Source organism: Astatotilapia calliptera, chromosome 1, assembly GCF_900246225.1.
Source record: "Astatotilapia calliptera chromosome 1, fAstCal1.2, whole genome shotgun sequence".
NCBI classification, from domain to species: domain Eukaryota; kingdom Metazoa; phylum Chordata; class Actinopteri; order Cichliformes; family Cichlidae; genus Astatotilapia; species Astatotilapia calliptera.
In genome coordinates, this window is record NC_039302.1 from 23,082,344 (window position 1) to 23,103,621 (window position 21,278).

The 21,278-nt window shown below is 37.3% G+C and overlaps 1 protein-coding gene across 3 annotated transcripts in view; it reads right to left on the minus strand.

Moving 5' to 3' along the window:
• The window catches only part of LOC113023905 (CUB and sushi domain-containing protein 1), a 435,654-nt gene that overhangs the window by 40,871 nt on the left and 373,505 nt on the right, over positions 1 to 21,278 (minus strand). For all 3 annotated transcript variants that reach the window (XM_026170386.1, XM_026170376.1, XM_026170368.1), the window contains 11 exons: positions 17,648 to 17,766; positions 17,263 to 17,332; positions 16,598 to 16,714; positions 15,880 to 16,089; positions 13,732 to 13,920; positions 13,122 to 13,299; positions 6,395 to 6,540; positions 5,020 to 5,100; positions 2,523 to 2,636; positions 665 to 781; positions 219 to 290 (listed from right to left, as the gene is read on the minus strand). In XM_026170386.1, coding sequence (XP_026026171.1) covers positions 219 to 290; positions 665 to 781; positions 2,523 to 2,636; positions 5,020 to 5,100; positions 6,395 to 6,540; positions 13,122 to 13,299; positions 13,732 to 13,920; positions 15,880 to 16,089; positions 16,598 to 16,714; positions 17,263 to 17,332; positions 17,648 to 17,766 — 1,413 coding nt within the window. The remainder of the gene's footprint in view (positions 1 to 218; positions 291 to 664; positions 782 to 2,522; positions 2,637 to 5,019; positions 5,101 to 6,394; positions 6,541 to 13,121; positions 13,300 to 13,731; positions 13,921 to 15,879; positions 16,090 to 16,597; positions 16,715 to 17,262; positions 17,333 to 17,647; positions 17,767 to 21,278) is intronic.

A 21,278-nucleotide genomic window follows, 5' to 3' on the forward strand; every position in this document is an offset into this window, starting at 1 on the left:
TACACAGAGCGCACTATCTACTCTGTACACAAATTTCCTGCTCCATAACCTACTTGGAAGTCCTGTGGGGTAAATTCCTAACACCCCAAATGAGAATTAAGTATTATGTATCTTATTAACGGAACTGTTGGTATTTTGAACAAGAAAACATAAATTAAAGCTGGATCTGAGTATGCGTGTGTGTGAAGATGTAACAAATGTAGGAAAGGATTGTTTACCATCAAAAATCTCCAGTTCATCAAACTGCTTCTCGCTGTGGAACATCTCCACATAGATATTGATGGTGTAACCTGAGGGGGGGGAAGCAATCATTTACTGCCAAGTGCAAATGTACTGTAACATGCAACACATAGTGTATAGCAAATGCACAAACACATGCAGAGCCGTATGCAAATGTATGCATATTTAGGCTGAAAGACCAAATGCAGACACAGAGGTCTATCAGGTTCAAGAATAAAGCAGGTTAAGGTTAAGTAAATAACACACAGCTTGAGTGTCATTTCACTCAAGCTGTGTGTTAAATTTCAAATTTTTGTCCTCGCTGTAAAGAGATCAGTCTCTTTGGTTGCATCTAAATGCAGATGGTAAGTCTTCAGTCACAAGATTATTCCAACACACATGTGTAACCCCATAGACAGACAGACAGACAGGATACACACTGTACCTGGAATCATGCGCAGCAACCAGGAGCATGTCTGGCTGTTTGGATAATTGCTAGGAAACCCAGGGCTCAGTATCACACCCGAGGATGAAAACCGTTCCTCATTGGCTGGGCACTGGGCTGAAGGGGTTACCAAAAAGCCAGTTAAAGCAATCAAAAATGTAAAAAGAATTAAGAATAATAAATACAGCCTTGATTCTTGCTTTAGATGTGTGGTAGTCACGTAACAGTTTAAAATGTCAGCATATGTGAAACCTAACGGCCGCATGCCCACTGATTCATCCTTTAAAAATGGTCCATTTATTAGTCTTGAGCAAAATAACTGCAGAACTCTTTCAATCTTTCTGTATGTTGTTTGTTTCCTTAACAGGATTAAACACAAAAGGAGCGCTAGATCCTCTAAGAGAGATTTTTATTAGAATTCCTGTTATAAGAATACTGCTTTCTTTTCTTTTTTTTATATAGAGGAAAAGGAGTTTCACATGATGGAGGAAAGCCATGTGTTTCTTTAACACTCGGCTATAGAAGGAAAGAAACTCATTTTCTCAAATAATAAAAATCAATATTTTTTTGTGTGTCTCATAGAATTACCAGTTGTCTTAGCAGATCTGAACATGTAACATTTTTTTTTTGAGGAATCTTTACTCACAAAACCAACATGCCAACAATGAACTACTGTGTTACGGAATTATTATGCCCATTGTTGGAATATATGAGAAACTGGCTAAAATAAAAAGCCGCTACATACTTTTTAGCTAATTTTCAGTTTCAATGCACAATCCTAAGACTCTCCTAGAGAGACTGACGGCATTAGAGTCAGTGTGGTTCAACTACAGCCTAACCATTAACATTTGAATACTTAAAATTTAAGTAACTTTGCCACAATGCTTCATATCAGTTTGATTTTTCGAAAAGTTGTATTACTGTGAGACTGTTTTTCAATTAGTGATTTCCTGCATTAACCTACATGAAACATGACAACTCTCTGAGAATGATGCTGAGCTTCTTTTATGCAGCTGGGTTATATGTTTTGACTCCAAATGTAATAATTACACAACAATAATTAAAGTTTTGGAGATGTGACTGGAGAAGCAACATGTCTTTTATGGAAGAGATATATTTTAGAAGCATAGAGATAGCAAGAGATACTAAGTTGCTCATTCTGATTCTTAACATACTTATACAATGCCAGTGGAAATATTTCTGCCACTGCTAGCAGTAGTAGTAGTAGTACTAGTACATAAAATAGTGGGATAAATATAAGCAGTAATTAATTTTACACTTTTAAATAGGACTCATTTTCAAAACCATGACTCATTTTCAAGACTACGAAATAAAGGAAGCCACAACTGCCTTTAAACATCCATATAGGTTTAGTATTCACATGGGGTACCACTTAGAGCAGCTGCAGGATACATCCTGTGGCTGTGGATAGAAATTTGTCAACAAAATTGGGAGCCTAGAAAATGTGGGTGTTGACTAGGCAGGAATGATCTTGCAAAAAGACAGTTGAAGTTGAATAATGGAAAGCCAGGATCTGTCAATTCTGGAGCTTGTGGCGAATTACATGTCAGGATATCTCAGCTTTTGCTGTATTGATTTTGACTTCTTATTTTAATCTGTCCCTTGTCAGTGCACAGTAAATTCTCTTCCATAGGCAAAAAAAACCCAACAACAGTAACGTCTGGTTTGCTTTGTTTTTGACAGTTCCTAAAATGTGCAGAAAGCGAAGAACTACCAACCATTTTAAAAACGTATATGGTATTCTGTTTACCATATACATGCTAACCTAAGAGAAACCAACTATACACTGAGGATAATAACATATTAGGATAGATCATTTCTGTAAAATATGCCTTACCTTGACATGTTGGGGGCGGGGTTTCAAAGAGCAAATGAGAGTTGAGTTTACACATAAGCTCTGCCTTTCCAAGCAGCGTGTATCCAGGTAAACAGCGATACTTCACAATATCACCTAAAATTGGAAAATTATATTATATAACATACATATATATCATTATAAATTCTGTTAATTTATTACACGAGGCAGGCAAAGAAAAGAAAACTTTGACCATAAAATTTCAACTGATAGGTTCACAACTGTTTTTAAGAAACAACATTATTTGTAACCCCAATCTAAAGGATAATAATAAGTACATAAAAGACTATATTAAATACTCTAAACAGACGCAATCGACTACTAATACAGATGACACACTGACTTTCTACAAATCTTTAAAATAATTGCCAAGTCGCAATGTATCTCTATGTATATCCCTTCAAAGAAGAGCTTCTTATTTTGTTATTACTAAAATGACTAATGTTGGAAGACTAGTCGAAAATCGCCTTTTCCTGAAATGAGTACATATTTGCATCAAATGAAGAGTGAAGATTTTATGCCCTCCTGTTTCACTGGATTTCAAGAGAAGAGGATCGCTTTACAGAAAATAAGGAGTGATGAGAGAAGGAACAACAATTTCCACAATCAACAGCCCTCTAAATGGAGCGTATTACATTAAGGCTTGAAAGAGTCTATCTTTATGAACTTTGGGAAAAAACTCTGACATTTTATGATTTGTATGTTTTAAGAAGCGAGCACCAGATTAATGTTGCTTCTTTTGCCTTCCAAAGAAAAACAAGAAAGGTTTTCCATCTTAAAGTGTTGTAAATCTACCGGGTGATGTAATGCATGCTTCGCACTTCCAGAAGACGTATAGTGCCTCACAGCATAAGACCAATTTAAAACAGAATAAACAAGCACATTATTTTCTTGAGAATGTTCAACAATTCTGGAATTTGGTAGCACATCAATAACAAAGCTAGTGCTCTCTAAGGAAATTCACTCTGGCAGGTTTTGTGAATGTAAAATTCACCTGCAGTCAAACAGTCTGAGAGGTTTAATATTTGTGCATATAATTACGCCAAACAAGCCCAAATTGGCTTCACTTGTGGTGGGCTCAGGTTTGGCACTTTTTTCATGTTGCTCTATACGGAGGAGGTATGAAGTATGACTATTATCACTGTTTCTTTTTTCTTTTCTTTTTTTAAATTACAGCCCTGTTGATCTAAAAGGTCACCATAAGCAAGCTGCTTTTCACAAATCACACACACAAAACAGGGCTGAGAGAAAAGAAAAAACTTGACAAGCAATCATTTATACCAAAATGCATGTTTATGAAAAGATTGATAGTAGTACATATAACAGGGTCCCGCCTAAAACACTATCATTTCTATGAAACATGGGGGGAAAAAGTTTGTTTATTTACATAGGCCTGGAAAATTGCATATAAAATCAAGAGGCCTTTGTAAATAGCTTTATCCAAACCATGACCAGGTGTTTGCCTAAAAAAGTGACCTCCTTTTGTTACCTGACAGAAATGCCATTTCAGTGCAGATAAATGTCCAGTCAGCAAACAACATATACACTGGCTAGTCGTTTTGTCTAAGCATGAGGGCAGATTCTTGCCCACGTCCAACAAGGCTTTATGTGTGAGGTGGTCTACATTTTACATGACATTTGTGTGGTGGGAATATTCAAGTCTGCAGGTGCTTTGCCTGCTCTGGAACTGGCATTGACAAGTCATGACCAAGGAGAAGTCGCACTCCACTCTTCAAAGATATGCTACACCCTCTGGTTTGCATCTTCGACTCATACTACACCATGATGGATCTGAAGGATTGCTGGCTTAGATAAACTTTGTTTCACATTCCCCTGACCTCAACCCTATTGAACAGTTATGGCAAGCATCCCACAAGAAGTCCTTTGAACCAGGGGCTATCCAGTGAGACTGTCTTTCTAATACACTACATGGCAATTGCAACAGCTTTAAAATATTGTGTACAAAATAATTTTCTTTGCAAATGTGTCACTATTATTTTTATAATATTTGCTTCTAAGACACCGATACATAGAGGTACACTGAATGGATTTTATGAACAAGTGCCTCTGTACCACTAATAAAGCAAAAGAAAAAAAATACCGTGACAGACAAGCATGGGCCTGCTATATTTAGATAATGCATTTGCAAAGTAATGTGGCAGATTAATGAAGTAATCAATCAGCAGAATAATGACCTACTACAAGCCTGATCAGGTAGTTTTTCATTTTGATCTTATGATGTACCACATTAGATAAGGCTGATGATCCTTTTTAATTCTGAAGAATGTAACAAACGATATAATTTAAAAAATCGTGCTAAATTAAGCAAATTTGTCATGCATGAATGCAGGTTCAGCCGACTTGTTATCAATAAAAGAGTTTTGCAGGTTATTCTGTTATAGTTGTTGTGTTTTTTGCAAATTTTAGCCAACATTTTTTCCCCGTATCAAAACCAATGATTATTAATCATGTCTATTACCTATTTGGAAATCCTCATCTTCATAGATCATCTCTGCATTCTCCACAACAGGGGGAGGAGGGCATTTCTTAAGACGGTACGCTAAAGAGAAGAGATGAAAAAAGGGGTTAACGTACTCACTATTGAGGAGTTGTCTTAAACACATTTACCTGGTGCAATATTACGAAAATCATGTTATTTTTCTCTTACTGTAGATCACTGCAGCACCTTTCCTTACACTTTCACCCCTCTCTAAAAATTAGACCTTGCCTATAAAAGGTAATAGGTAAGAATAATAGGTAAGAAAACCTTATAATTTACCAGTATATGTTTAGTTTCTGTCAGCAAGATTACCAAGCTCAATTTCAAAAAGCTTGGCAGAGCATTAAAGCTCCATGTAAGGGAATTCTAATTTGGATGCATATCTAGATCACTTTCTTAAAAAACCCTGAAAATAGAGCATATGATGAAAAGAAATATAAGCAATTAGCCCGACTCTCAAATCTTCATAATCCAGAGTTCTAGAACACTCTTGGATTCAAGTGTGATTATCATCCAAACATATTTGGATCAAATTTTTTTTACTTTTGCCTTTGTACTCTACCACTGTGGATTTTACATTGAACAATCAAGATGTCAATGACTTGCAGATGTTCAGCTTTAATTTGGGTTAAGTAAAGTACCACGGGCCACAACTTATTTTACAGTCAAATTACCTGTAATGCTATAAAATAACTGCCTTTATAACTGCCTGGATAGGACTTGTTTTTATAAACTCCCCTGACAAAATGAAGATAGTATATGAATATATTTTTCCTTAGAACAAACTCTTAGATTTAGTTATAGGGTATTTGACTAAAATAAGTGCACTTTGCTCAGAGGCTGGTCACATTTCACCAAAATGAAACTAGGGTTTCAAATGTCTTCCATATGTCTATCAATTTTTTAATCTACTATTCCAACTAGGGTCAAAGGGGACTATTCCATCAGATAATGGCTGAGAGGCAGGGTTCACCATGCACCGGTCACTCATTAATCATGGCTAGCAAACTGACAGAAAACCATTTATGCTCCTATGCATACCTACAGTCAATTTAGAATCACCCATTGCCTAACATGCATATCTTTGAACTGTTGGAGGAAAAGAAGAACCCACAGTTATGCCTTTGTTGAAGTAAAAACATAACATGAGATAGTAAACTAACACTATTTAAAAAATAATAATAATAGTAAGAAGTAATAGAAACTAATGAAAAAGAGTCAAATAAAGATGGCCCGGTAGTTGTTTAATCTTGAAAGGCCTATGACTTAATGTTACGAAGCTATTCACTGTTAATTCTAAGACTACAAGAAAATGTAGATAACATGTAGAAATAAGCCATTTGCTTTAAATTACCATGGAAGTTCAGAATGAAGAAGCCTCCAGTTGAAAAGTCTGAATGAAAGCGAATCAGGACCTTCGGGCTAGTACTGTAGGCTGTCTCTAGTGCAGTGTTACCACTGAAAACTCCCAGCTGAGGACTGGATGTATCTGGGCCGTCCCTAAATAGAAAGAGAGCAACAGTTGATGGGAAAGCTCAAGACATGGATACATTAAAAACTATTGACCGGCAAGAAGAGGAACCAAGTGTCACATTGCACATGCTGAAAGGTAACACAGTTTGAACTATGGTGAATTAGTTTCACTCCTTGTATTAATGATTCTTAATATAGCGCATGTGAAGTTCATATTCTGTTCAAAATTTGTTGTTACAAAATCACATTTTTAGATGATTAGTAGTAGTAGGTAGTTTAGTTGTTTATTTTGTATTCAGCTGCTAGAGCACTGACATGCCTGCAAAAATTGATCCACACCTCATCTCAATATATATTTTTATAAATGTAGAATTACCTACAAAAGTACATTTAAGATAAGATAAGATAGAACTTTATTAATCCCTCGGGCGGGTTCCTCTGGGAAATTCGGTTTCCAAAAAGCACAGCACCGACAGAAGTTAGTTATATATGCATATATATATATACATATATATGTATATATATATATATATATATATACATATATATATACATATATATATATATATATATATATACATACATATACATACATATATATATATATATATATATACATACATATATATACATATATATATATATACATATACATACATATATATATATATACATATATATATATACATATACATACATATATATACATATATATATATATATACATATACATACATATATATACATATATATATATATATACATATACATACATATATATACATATATATATATATATACATATACATACATATATATACATATATATATATATATACATATACATACATATATATACATATATATATATATATACATATACATACATATATATATATATATATATATATATATATATATATATATATATATATATATATATATATATATACATATACATACATATATATATATATAAATACAGAGACAAATATAAATAAAATATACGAAGGGGATAAATAGGAATAAAAATAAAAATACAAGTGAGTTGCACATTTGTTGATTCCCATTGAAGAAAATACATTTTAGTGATGAACTTTTTAAAGGGCTACATCCAGTCAATATAAAAAAAAATGTGTAATATGTCAACACTGTGTACATGTTTCTGCTGCATCTCCAAAGAAGGGCAAGGACTTAAAATCACTTTCAAACTGTTATGAATTGCTAGTTGTAGAGTGATTTCCTTCTGCTGACTTCATTTAAACAAATGAAACAAAAAACAGAATTTGGTAATAACATAAAACATATGTGTCTGGAATGTCCACATTAGTCTACTAAAGTGGCTGCAAGAATATTTTTTTCTTCTTTTCTTTGTTTTTATCACCCATTTCAAACAAGTTCATTGAACAAAACCCACAGATTAAAGGCTTAACTTCACTCATTAAATATTGAATGTTGTTGAAAGGTTACATTTTCTAACACTCCTAAATGCCCAGTTTTAGGTTTTTAATGAACATGCCATTGGATTAAACAAGGGTTTTAAAATTTTAATTCATGAAGAGTGCCTGGGATCTCTTGGCTCCTCAATAATTCAAGGTCTTCTGAAGGTGTTGGAGCTCATTTGGAAGATCAAAATGTGCTATATGGGTCATTTGAATTAAAACTGTTAGAATTTCTAGACTCTATTTTTACTCACTGAAAAACACACAAACCCAATAGCAATACCTTTCTTAGCCCAAAAGACATTTTCTCTCCTATTTATTAACACATGGATGTATTTCAGAGCTCTATTTATAATTTATAATTGAAAAAGGGCAAAAAGTCTGAAACTGTAGAGAAAAAAGTTTTGCTAGTGACATTTAATTCGGTGAATCAAAAGAAAACTATACATCTATAAAAGCAATTTAATAAGGCTAGTAATGCAAAGTCAAATACTTATGTGAAGAAGACCAAAAAACCCCACTTGGTGTAACAACATGGTCGGGAACAAAGAATGAGAAGCTCTGCCACATATTCTAAGTAAGCATTGCTTTTGGAAATGAAGGTTAAAAAATACAATAAATCAGATTTATTAAGAGTTTGCACTGCTCATCTGCTGTGCACTTTGTAATACGTGTGACTGACAAAATTACAGTGCAGCCGAGAAAAGGATGGTATTGAGAAGATATGTAATTAGAGTGACAGGGGCTGACATGATTTAGCACCTAACAAATCCAAATGGCACATCAGATTTGGAGTCACTGGAGCTGGGCTGGAGCCTACCCCAGCTGTCACTGTGGAGAAAGGTAGGGTACACCTTGGACAGCACAGGCCACCCGTCCATTGCAGGGCTAACACAGAAAGACAGACAGCCACGCATGCTCACATTCAAACACATGCATGCCTTTGGACTGTGGAAGGCAAGCAAGCACAGGGATTCTATCCCAAGGGCTTTTTTACTGCGAGGTGACAGTGTTGATCACTGCACCCCTCCATCAATCATCACTCATCCATCATTCTGCACCTCTGCATCGTATTAGTAAGAAATAAAAACAGGAGCCAGGACCAGTGCCAGGACCAGTTTGGCTAATGAGAGTACGGTGGCTATTACTCTGTTTTTGTTTGGCTTCATTTAGAGAGTAGGCAGTTACTGTTCCAAAAATATCAACCTAGTTACAATCTGCGGCCAAATATGTCTTCTATCAATTTGAGGTGGGGGAAAAAAGGAGAAACAAACAGCTCGACAAATTAATTGTAATGTGGCTTGATTACACTGAATAAAGGCATGTGGCTCCAGAAGACATTAGACATTTGTCATTGTGCATGATGATTAGATGTGGGTAGATGAAGCACTTGTGGATATTCAAACCATCAAAGCTTCATTTTTTCATGGTTATGTTTTTCACAAACCATACTTGTTTGTCTTCAAAGGCACACGAAGCATAATAATACACGGGAAGAATTTTACACATGATGATGAACAGAAGAGGGAGGTGATATAATATTTGTGCATAATCATATTATAGCTATTTCAGCATAATTTCAAAATAAGTTTAAATAACTCATTTTCGATTGATGTTGGGGTTGTTACTCAAAAAAGGTAATTTATTACACATTACTCATAACTTAAAAGTAATACAGTACATTACTTAATTGCTTAAGTACCGTAAAATGGCCTTGCCACATAATTACCAGCAATATAAACCTATAGGCCACACTCCTACACAACAGCACAAATTCCTTCCCCAATATGGACACATACACGATCTTACTTTTAGGTAAGAACAGAAAGCAGAAAACACAAAGCAAAATTGAAAAACAGCCCAAACTTCAAAACAACTTCAAAGCGATCTCCACAGTGATTTTACTTTAGAAACATGAACAGGAAGAAACAGAGGCTGGATGCCTGACTACTCATCTCTGCTTCTGACCTCCTGTTGACCTCCCTTTCCCATTCGTCAACCGAGATTTGTTGTATGTAATGCGTTACTGTAATCTCATGACATTTTTCAGTAATGTAGTAAGTACTGTAAGATGTTACCATACTAAATTCTGTAATTACATTACAGTTACAGTCATGTCGACACTTGCGTTACAATGGTTCCTCAGTTATCTGCACGCCAGGTAGATAGAAAAGAAAACAGAAAAACCTCAAAAGTTGTTTTTGTTGTAAAGTGGAATGTGCATCCAGGACTGAAACGACCCCCTTCTAACAGAATGTCTGCTCTTTGCAAGCGTGTGCACAGACAACATGCTAATGCAAAGCTAGGCCAAGAATCCAGACTGATGTTAAAGCAGATGTTGCATGCTGACTCCAGCCCAGCAGCCACACCCTGATCTTCAGAATACTTTCAAAGGGCAGTTTGGAAAGGAGCTGTTTTGTGGTGAGGGCATTTTACAGTTTAGGATATCTGGAGATTCCAGGTGCAAAATGATGATTACATTCTGAAGCCAGGTTATTATCTTAATCTTTCTAGATATCATTTCAGTTTATAACATTTCAGACGTTATAACATTTCAGAATCCACTTTCCCCCCCGAGCATATCAAAATATTGCATTGATATTGATTGAATGCTGATAATGTATAATTATTATTCTGAGCTGAGAATAAAATCTGAATTATTTACCGACATTATTCTAAATTTCATTCTCATCCACCACAGGGATATATTGAATGTGACACAAAGCATCTAAAATGCATAAAATATTGCCAGTATTATTTTGTTTAAAGTATATAAAGAAATACTGCTTTTTTTATTGAGTGTCCAGCACCATTAACTACTGTACTGTGTTGCTCTGATGTTAGATCTGATGCCCACTGTTAGCAGTGGTATTTGGCATACAGCCAAACACAACAAGTGGAAGACCACAGAGGCTGTTTGGCTTTAGTCCCTGACATCTGGATGCAGCTGCTGTCACATAAACCCCAGGGGTGTACAGGACAGAAACCAGCAAACACGGATCACTGCGCTATGATGCAAACACACCAAGATAAAGAGCATTCAAAAGACATTTGTAACAAGTTTGAGTAATGACAGGCCAAAACAGGGGAAAAGGAAATCAGCGTGACTGCAAAGAGCAGCCAGTAGTAATTAACGATCACATCAGTGCAAGTGCATTCTGGGGGTTTTCGTGCGTAACAGGTAGATCTCTGACTTAACTATAAATGCAACTGGTGATTGTGAGCTTCTACTAACGGCAGCAATTTGTTGCTCAGTCTGAATCAAAGAAAGGTTCTGTGAATGCACCACTCCCAAGTCCAATTTTGGCCATTTCATTAGCATTTATACTGTACTATTTACTACGTAAAAAAGGACATTTTTTGAAAGCCCTTTCCTTTTCAGTACAGTAATTTCTTTTAAACTGAGAGCAAGTTTGTTTTTTCATATTTAGTGTGACCCGTTTTCAGCAGCACAAACATTGTCTTATTCCACTTTCTATCCGACTGAATTAGAGCATCCAAGTAGTCCCAAATCATTATAAAACCTGTGGCTGCGATCTTATGCTCTTATGAGTTCAATTAGATAACGTCAGTTATCCTGTTTTATTAACAGTTCACCGCTGATGCATATAATTAAAAGTATTTCAAATACAAACTCCATCATTAAAGAAAAAAATTCAGCAGGCCTGAGTTCATATAGTAAATTTAATGTAGTCTGGTAATTCACTGTAAAACCCACTGTTCCTGTTAAATCGCTTCAATTTTCCACATGAAAAGCATATTCGTTTTTGTCTGGGTAAGTCGAAAAGTCAAAAAGAATATTAAGGAAGAAACATTTTTATAAGAGGATGTTTGAAGTGATAAGTATTAATGCCAGTAGACTCTATTTACATGCATATAATGCAGTAGACCTTTGGATTAGGTGCTCTTAAGCTGTCTAAGACCCTGGAAGGTAGATAGCATCCCACTGGGTATGAGAAAAGCACTGTGCTCCTCAGTGTCAGCCCCAGGTCACTTCCAAATATATTCATGTGTCTGAGATATAGCTACATTGAGCTATTATGTGTGAACTAATCTCAAATAACCGAGTTCTTTTGGTTCCCTACAATCTATGAATGTGATTTTATAATTTTGTTCCCTGTGAAATGTGCCAAAAACACATAAATCACTGAAATCAATTTGCAACTGCAAAATAATTCAACATAACGCCTCTCCATAGCAGAATCCATGGTTCTTTTAGCTGGCGAGATTGAAAGCGAGTAGTCACCCACTGTAAATGTATTACTTTCCCACCGCCTACATTTCTGATGCTTGCTCCCTAGAGCTTGACTCTAGAGCCTGAAATGTAAAGCCTGACCTCACCTAAGCACCAAGTATAGCTAAAACCAAAATCTGCTGGATCTTAATTTCCTTCCTCATAAATCTACTGTTTAAATCTACTGTTATTATTCAGGAAAATTAATGCATATTAGGTGAAATTTTCTCTTGACCCAGGCGCTTCAGATCCAGCTGAGTCTTGTTAGATTTGTGAACCCAGCTCTGCCACTCTTTTCATTACATTTCCCACTCCCAACTGAATCTCATGATTACTTCCAGAGTTCCCGAGCCCTCTCTGAGTCTGCGTATGGCCTTGGTACTGAGTTAGATTGAATTGGTCAGTGGTCCCATTGTAAATGCATTGCTCTCATACACCCCGTATTACACTTACCTCCACACTGAATCCTATTATTACTGCTGAAGAGTCTGCGTATGCATTACATAGCACAGTGTATGTGTGCGTATGTACTTTATTATCTAGGTTATAGTGTATGGTCTCTGCATATGAACATATACGATAAAGTTTATGTATAATTAACGTTAGAGAAAATAGAAAAGTAAAAATGAATAAAAGATGATCAATACCAGGGATAAAATTCAATATATAGCCCTAAAATATGAGGAGAATGTGTGAATGTGTGTGAGACAGACAACTGAATGCATAATCTTAGTAAAAGTTGATACATTTTTGGTGTATTCTCATTAATGTGCAGAGAGTAGACAGAGTGAAACTACACTCAAGACTTACCCATCAATGATTCAATCCCTGCATGCATGAGACATTAAATAACACTTCTTCATTTCTGCGTGTGTAGTATATGTCTGCGTGTGTTTTTATGAATATTAAGCCATAACTGTACCCAGACTTACCAGACAGCAATGTAATCGGTGACGGGTTCTGTCTGCAGTAAGGTAAAATTTATATAAACTCCATGTCCGTGGGGAACAGTGATGAGCCAGCTGCAATCTTGGGAGTTTGGATATTCATTTGGGTACTGAGGTGAGTAGATGGTCCCATTTTCAGCTGTGACATTATAGCCACAAGGAGCTGTAAAAAGCAGAATTATAACATAATTTTCACTTTTTCTAAAATGCTAAAAAACTGAAGTCAAGAATGACTGCTGAACACCAAACACTGAGGAATGTAATTAATAGTCTGGAACAAGAAGCGACAGAAGTGACAGAATAATAATTTTACAAATAATTTATCCAGTAAATGTTCCAAGTGACATAAGTGACTTACTAATTAATTGTTTACAATGTCAACTTGTGATACCGGTGAAAGAAAAAAAATTTTCATTTTCTAAATGTCTACATTAGAAATTGCAACTGCTTGTTTGGTAAGCGTGTAACAGCATGAAATAAACTTTCTACTATACGACCTCCACATTTTAAATACATCTTTATTTTTAAAACCAATTTAAAAGTATTTATATTTTCCAAAATACTAATATATCAAGAAGCTATGACTTATTCTTACCCTCACATCGTGGAAATGGGTGGTTCCACTTCCGGTTGATACCATGCAGGCATGTTAGCACTGTGTGTCCAATCAAAACATAACCAGGGTAGCACTGAAAAGTTATAGATTGCCCAGCGCTGTAATCATTGTTGATGATGTCACCGTTTGCAAAAGGAAATGGATCATGGCAGTTTTGAAGTTGGTAGCCTACAGATAGAGATAAGAGATATATGTGAGGTAGGTAGAGATATGTGAAGCTGGGGAAGAAAAAAGTCATTTATTTTTCCAAGTTTCTTACATTTTTAAAATTTTCTGTCTACCGGTAATGGATTTGAGGTAAACTGAAAAGAATCTCTGACCCACAGAGACAACAAGTAATAGCTAATGCAGCAACATCAATAGATGTGATCTCCTCCTACACAGTTATCGGGAAAAGGTATACACGGCATGCTAGCACTTGCCTGAGGAAATGTCAGTACCACAGGTATATTTAGGGCAGTTCTCACTCTGCGTGAGTGTCATGGCAAGTCAAGCTCCTTCATTAAATGTGCCGCTGACAGAGAGCAGAGGTGGCTGATATCGGAATCCCAATTGTTACAAAAGGCTAGAGAGAAAGGCAGCACCTAAAAACACTAGAACAAGCATTCAGCACCTGGTCAATACAAATTGTGTCTGCTGCACTAGACAGCATCCACAATGCAGATTGTGCAAAATGCTCTTGGGTGTGGTCTATGCTGGTAGCAGCAGGCTGTACAAGGTAGGAAAGAATGGCTTAACATGCATTTGAGGGGCGGGATGTTCACAGTGCAAGACCTCAAGTCCAAGCAGGACATGCAACAAATAATACAGCTGATCCTAGCTAAACAAAAGCTAATAAGGTTAACAGATCATTGCAGAAATAGAACAGAAGAGACAGAAAGATGTGATAGACGCAGATCTCTCATAAGAGAGCAACAATGAGATGAGTGAATATGAAAGGATATGACACCACAGAAATTCATGGAGGTAATAAAGAACTATGGTGATTGTGGAAAATGAAGGCCAAAAGATGTGCACTTGGAAGGAGTATTACTCGCAGCAATGAAACTACAGCCAAGAATGTGGTTCCAGCAGATTCCCAGGGCAACATTTAAACTTTCTATGTACAAAAGTGTACTTAAAAGGTGCAGCAATGTCAGCGTGCCAAAACCTAAAACTGGAATAAGAACTCCCTTAAGCTTTTATAAGCGACATTTGAGTTGAAATGTGTGTGTATGTATTCACACTGATTTTTTTGGCATAGAGTGCTTATCCAACTCAGCTTTTAATAATTTGCTTGCAGCTATTAAGCCTTTTTAACTGTAAACATGTTATGCCCTTGAATACAAAACCAGAGTGTGTACGTAATATTGAGAAAGCATGCACCGAGGTTGGAGGTGGTGTTGTGGACCTCTGTCTGCATTGCATCTTCTCATCAAAGAACTGTTAAAAAAAGCATCTGGTGCAACTCCACGTGAGGAGGCTTGTCTGCATCCTCTACAAACAACAGCAGGATAACAGTGATACTGACTGCAGTGCTAGAGGACTTCCAAATCGGAGGAAAAAAGGGAACTCACATTCATGCGCACATGATTTTGAGTTTGCTTATTTGAAATTGAATAAGCCTTGTTCTAGTTATGCTGGCATATAGGCCCACAGTGCATCTCTTGTGTCTTTGAAGTGAAGCACTTAGGGCTACAAGTAAAGCCTGCTGGACAAGATGCCAGTCTCTCACAGGGGCTTACTAACAATCCATCATTTTTAATGATGAGAGGAAAGCCATGAGGTTTTTAAGTCTTTAGCATGACTCATTCATGGATCAAAGCTCAAAACCTCATAGCAATACTTTCTTTCTTGGAGTTGTGAAAGCTTTGCACTGTGGCTACTAGGTTTGGGATATTAATTTATTCAGAGCATTTGAGCAGACCATTTTTATGAATCATTGCATTGAATAAATTTGGACAAACTAAACAATGGGACTCATTTCAACACAGGTCTGTTATCATAGTGACCCTTGAGGGACTGTAGATGCCTGCGATAATAATTCAGGGTCTGATATCTGTAAAGACTGTATTGACTAAAAAAAACCCAAACCAAAACAAACAAACAAAAGAGATCTAAAAAGAGAAAAACCACCCATCAACTCACCCTGATAGGTCAGTTTGAATCCTGGCCGGTTCTCTGAGTGGTCACTGTAGAAGTGGATGATCGTCAGGTGGGTAGTGCTCAGTAAAGGGGGTGGGAGCTGTGAGCCAGTAAACTGACCAATAAGGGATGAGCTGTGCTGTGGACCAGCCCTGACTTCTAGGAAGTCATGGTTGTCTTCTGAAGAGAAGTTTTGGAACTGAATATGAGCTCCTGTAATGCAAATTATAAAGACACATGCTATAAACGACTATATAAAAGACCTGATAGTACATTATTTCAATACTAAGAAGAGCTTTACTTTACTTGCATAATGTGCACACAGCATACACACATGGTGCACGTTTACTAATCGAGTGCAGTACGTTTACATGGTTTGAAATATTTTTTGTCTATTTTCACTGCAATATTTTTTGACTATTTTATTGTGTTTTTTGTACATAATAACTTGCATCAAAAATACAACTGTACATTTATTGCCCAGGTTTTCTTTTTTTAATTTACATAATCTATTACACTTTTTGCAAATGTATATCATACACACAAAATAATAAATACTACGTCCCCCTAAAATTTCCAGTTCCTGTATTTACCAGCACATAGCAAACAAATATATAGATATAAATCTGCTGCATATTCTGTGCTACAAACAACTTAGCCAGCAGATGTACTGAAAGTGACACCTATTTTTTAGGAATGCTCTTACATCCATACTACTTACCATATCCAGTTGGCAGGGTGATTTGCCAGGTGCAGTCCAGGTTGCCGGGGTAGTTGCCAGGGAAACCTGGACTAAGGATGACACCACTCATTTCAGTCAGCACCCCACCACAACGAGCTGAAACCACAGGGAAAACAAACACACTGTTAACACTGAACAACGTAGTTTAAAGATCACTGCTTCGACAGTGAAGTTCAAGTGATGTGTTGTTCACAAAATTCTGTAAATTCATCAGCCGCAGTGGTGAATAATACATATCTTTTTAAGTAAGAGCCTTGTTATGGCATCCTTTTCTGTAGACATTTTTGGACATAAAAGGGTTGATGCAAATATCTCTTACAGAAATAGGTAAAGCAGGTCTGGAAAGCTGGTCCTGACATGTCAAGTCGAGTTTAACTGGAACTGGCTTCTGAGATCTTTTACCAAGGACTGAATTATTTAAGTCTCCATGCAAACATCAAGGTTACACAACACTATTGCATAAAGGGTACAAATAACACACACACACATACACACACACACACACATAAGTAAACATATCCAGTGTGCCTGAGTACTTATGTCACTTTGATACACCAGTAGGACATATTTTCTTCCAAACTGAATCGCTCACTCGTAACACAATTTAGCCAGTGGTGCAGTGTATTTGCATTTGAGCGCGTTACCTATGCATAGAGGGGGTGGGTAGTTCCATCGACGCACTGTCCCGGGCATGCAGGAAATGTGAGAGTGACCCTGAAAGTAATCACACAGTGGTTAAACTTGTTAAAAAATATGTAAGTGTAAGGAATGCTGATATATCTTCACCAGGTAACTGTATTCTTTTTCCTTTTTTTGTAAAAAGAAAAAAAAAGTTTTTTTTAAAGGAAGTGGAAGCAAAGGCATAACAATCGCATTTTTCAAAACCGGAAAATTCATATTTAATAAGCATCTAATGTTTTAATACTCCTAAATAAATACATGAGAACCCATGACCTACTATATGACACCAGGGTAAAAATATTTTTGAACATTTGTCTAATGGTCAGTTTGTGTGAGTGTGTTCATTACCTGCAGAGTGTAACCAGGTTCACAACTGAATGCCACCACCTCATTGACCATATATCTGTCTCCAGTTTTAATTCCATTAGCTGGGATCATTGGTTCTGGACAAGTGGTAAGTCCAACCGCTGTAACAATCAATGAAATGAACAAAACTGTTATTTCGTCTTCTCGCTCTCTGGGTCCATTCATGTGTTTTGGACTTGAGCACACAGAAATAAAATGTAAAAGTGATGTTGTCATCAGTTCTAAAAGTTTTACGCAGACATGGAAAATCAATGTTTGTCCTTATAGTCGTTCATCTTATGGCCAACTAAAATCGTTTTATTTTCCCTGTGCTCTCTGCTAAGCTTCAACTGCAGTATCTCCAGGAAGCCTTTCCTGTCTTCCTCATTCACCTGTATGTGACCTTTATCTTGACATGAACAAACTGATTATAAAACAACATCACAACAAACACACAAGTTTACCCAAGTTTATAAGTTGTTTGTTTACCCCAAAATAGTGTGTCTGAGCAGGTTGGCTTTTTATAATTATAGAGATTAATTTGATGGATATATAATTCACAAGATTAAGTCACAAAAGCTCTAATGTCTTTTTGTCATACACAAAAGCTCATTTTAGAATTGACAGCTAGTACAATGATAAAGCCTGAACTTTTTCGATGTCGACAGCAGCTTCTGAGACGTGCTTAAAAATATGTGAAGGTAACACAATGACTTTTGGTTATGTATTCCCAACACAATAAAGGTTAAACACATCCTTAATAAGTTTGACAGCAGCAGGCCCTTATCAAATAGCATCGGTAGGAGTGTATCTGTGTGTGTGTGTGCGTGTGTGTGCGTGCGTGTGTGTCAGTGCAGACATTTGAGGAAACTTCCGCAGGAGCCTGCCCCAGAGCGGTTACCATGGCAACAAAGGGGTGGGAGAGGGATAGAGAGCAAAAGAAGAGGAGACAGAGGGGTGAATGTTTGTATGTGTGTGTGTGTGTGTGTGTGTGTGTGTGTGTGTGTGTGTGTGTGTGGACTTCTTGGTTCATTATCTACCTTCCTACCAGCAAAACGTTGCAAGCCCACTGAGCTTACACACACATACACACACATACATGCACACGCATCCAGGTGGCCGAGATTCACTGAATGACATTTGTGAGTGTGTGCGCATGGGCGACTTGTACATGAAAAAGTGCTTGAAGAAGGACTGAAGGGTACTTCTTTTTTTTTTTTTAGATGGACCAAAAGTGAAAAAGCTGCGGGAGACTCTACACACACGCATACACACACACACACACACACAGTGTATTATTATGCAGAGAATCAGCGGGCTGTCATGACAACTGATCAATGAAAGTATTCCATTTGGCTGACCATCTTTCTCTCTCTGTGTGCGAGCGCACTGTTTTTCCCCGGGAATGAGGGAGCAGTAATGCCCTGTGAAATGCTGACAGCACCACAAACCACTCCACTAGGGCCACTAGACTACGACTAGACAGTGTCAGCATTTAAGTCTAACTGACTGGATTTACAATACTTTTGTTCCAGTTTATGTGAGGACAGGCAAGGGAAAAAGATCCCTCTTTCTGCCCTTCAGATGAAACACCCTCTAGTCTGCCTAAAATTATGAAAATATAATTACAAAATTCACGTCTTCAGGAGATGTTTTCTGCCCACTTATACACGCTCCCACACTGACATTTTTTTACTCATGAATGTTTGATATCTTTCTTCCTATAGAAAACCCAGAGTAAATACATGGAAAATATGCAAAAGATAGCTTCCATAACAGTGTTTGTGAAGGTTGTGAGGTGTTGATTGAGGTGCTATGACTGTCATCATGTTGTACACACACAGAGGTGATCATATTTGGACAAAAGGGGAGAGTGCTAAGATGTCAGCAACTTTACCCATCCAGATACATCCATTTAAAGTATTTAAAGTAACCTGCTAATTAGCAATATGTAACAAACGAATCAAATACTCATGGTTTGTTGTTGGAACTCCAGATAAAAGTTTCTGTTACTGAGATTGCCTCTTGGGAAATCAGAAGACAGTGCAGTGAAAGATGGGCGAATAAGAGATATTGTTGCAGAAATAGTTCTATCATTTGAGTTTTGATTGTGAATTTGAAGATCATAAAGTTGAAATCATCAGTAAGAGTTTAGTCTTTTAATGTCTTGCAAGTTTTTAAAAAAAATAGTGTTTAAAAGAAGGATCAAATCGAAGTATCAACCGTGGTCAAATAATAATTTTGATGCATCTATTCTGATCACCTTTTGAACAGGTAAGTTGACTCATCTCCGGAAAACTTTGTTTAATAAAAAAGTTAAAAGCCTACTTTGTGTTGGGGTCTCCTGTACAGAACCTCTCTGGAAGGCAAACGTCTGCTACATAATGAAGAGCTGACAATCATTTTAAGATAAGTAAAACTCTAGTGTGAAACCTGCAAGATATTTTTTAAGGTGCTCTGGGAAGGAACTGGGTTCCATGAAAAGAACAAAAAGATTTCTTTCCAGTAAACAAAATTAAATATCATGTACTGTGTTGGTATTTGGCATATATTTGAAAACATTACTTGAGAAGACAGAAATGCTACAAGGACACATGGTCATAAGAATATGGACAACAGTGAAGATTTGTGTCCTTCACTTTTTTCCCTTAGCCTTTCATTCTAACCTTACCTATCATTTATCGTCTGACTCCTCCCTTTTCCTTCTCTACCCTCCCCTGAGCCACGCCTCAACAATCTCTGTGTATCCATTATTAACAGCCAAGTTGAAAAGATGCAGAGATTAAGGTCCATACCCGAAGCCTTGGAAACTGCTAAGCAAAGACTCACAGCCTTGGCCAGCTGATTGAAGATGTACAACAGAGAGATAGAAGGCAGGAGAATGAACCAGTTGTTCTCCACAGAATGAGCCAAGGTGTACTCTCAGTGGCAGGGGAACAATATGAGAACAGCATCACCAAGGCTGGAGACGGAGCAATACTTCTCCCTGATGGGAGAAGGACACGACCCGTAACAACAATGCTCAGTGGCTAGTGGATCTAAGAGCAGACCACAGCAACCTCCCTGAACAGAGTCCAGTAACCATCACAGTGGGAGACATCCAAGAAAGGGTCTCCAGTATGAAGAATTGGACAGCACCAGGCCCTGACATGGTTCACACCTACTGGCTGAAGAAGCTGACTGCACTCCATGAGTGTCTGGCAGCACAGATGAACCAGCTGCTAGTTGACGAGAGACACCCGGAATGGCTAACCGAAGGCCAGACAGACCTGATCTTCAAGGACCCCCAAAGGGACCGCTCCCATCCAACTACCGACCAATAACCTGCCTTAGTACCACATGGACGCTCCTGTCAGGCATCATAGCGGCCGAGCTAACAGAAGGCAACATTGCAGACATAGAGGACAGTTACAAGCACCTGGGGATCCCACAGGCAAATTGGAACCATGAAGAGGCTGCTAGGAAAGCTGCAACCACCAAGTAGCTGCAGAGGGTCAGGCAAGTCCTGAGGAGTCAGCTGAACGGTAAGAACAAGATCCGGGCTATCAACACCTACGCCCTGCTGGTGATCAGGTACCCTGCTGGGGTAATAAGCTGGCCAAAGGAGGCGATAGAAGCCAGTGACATCAAGACC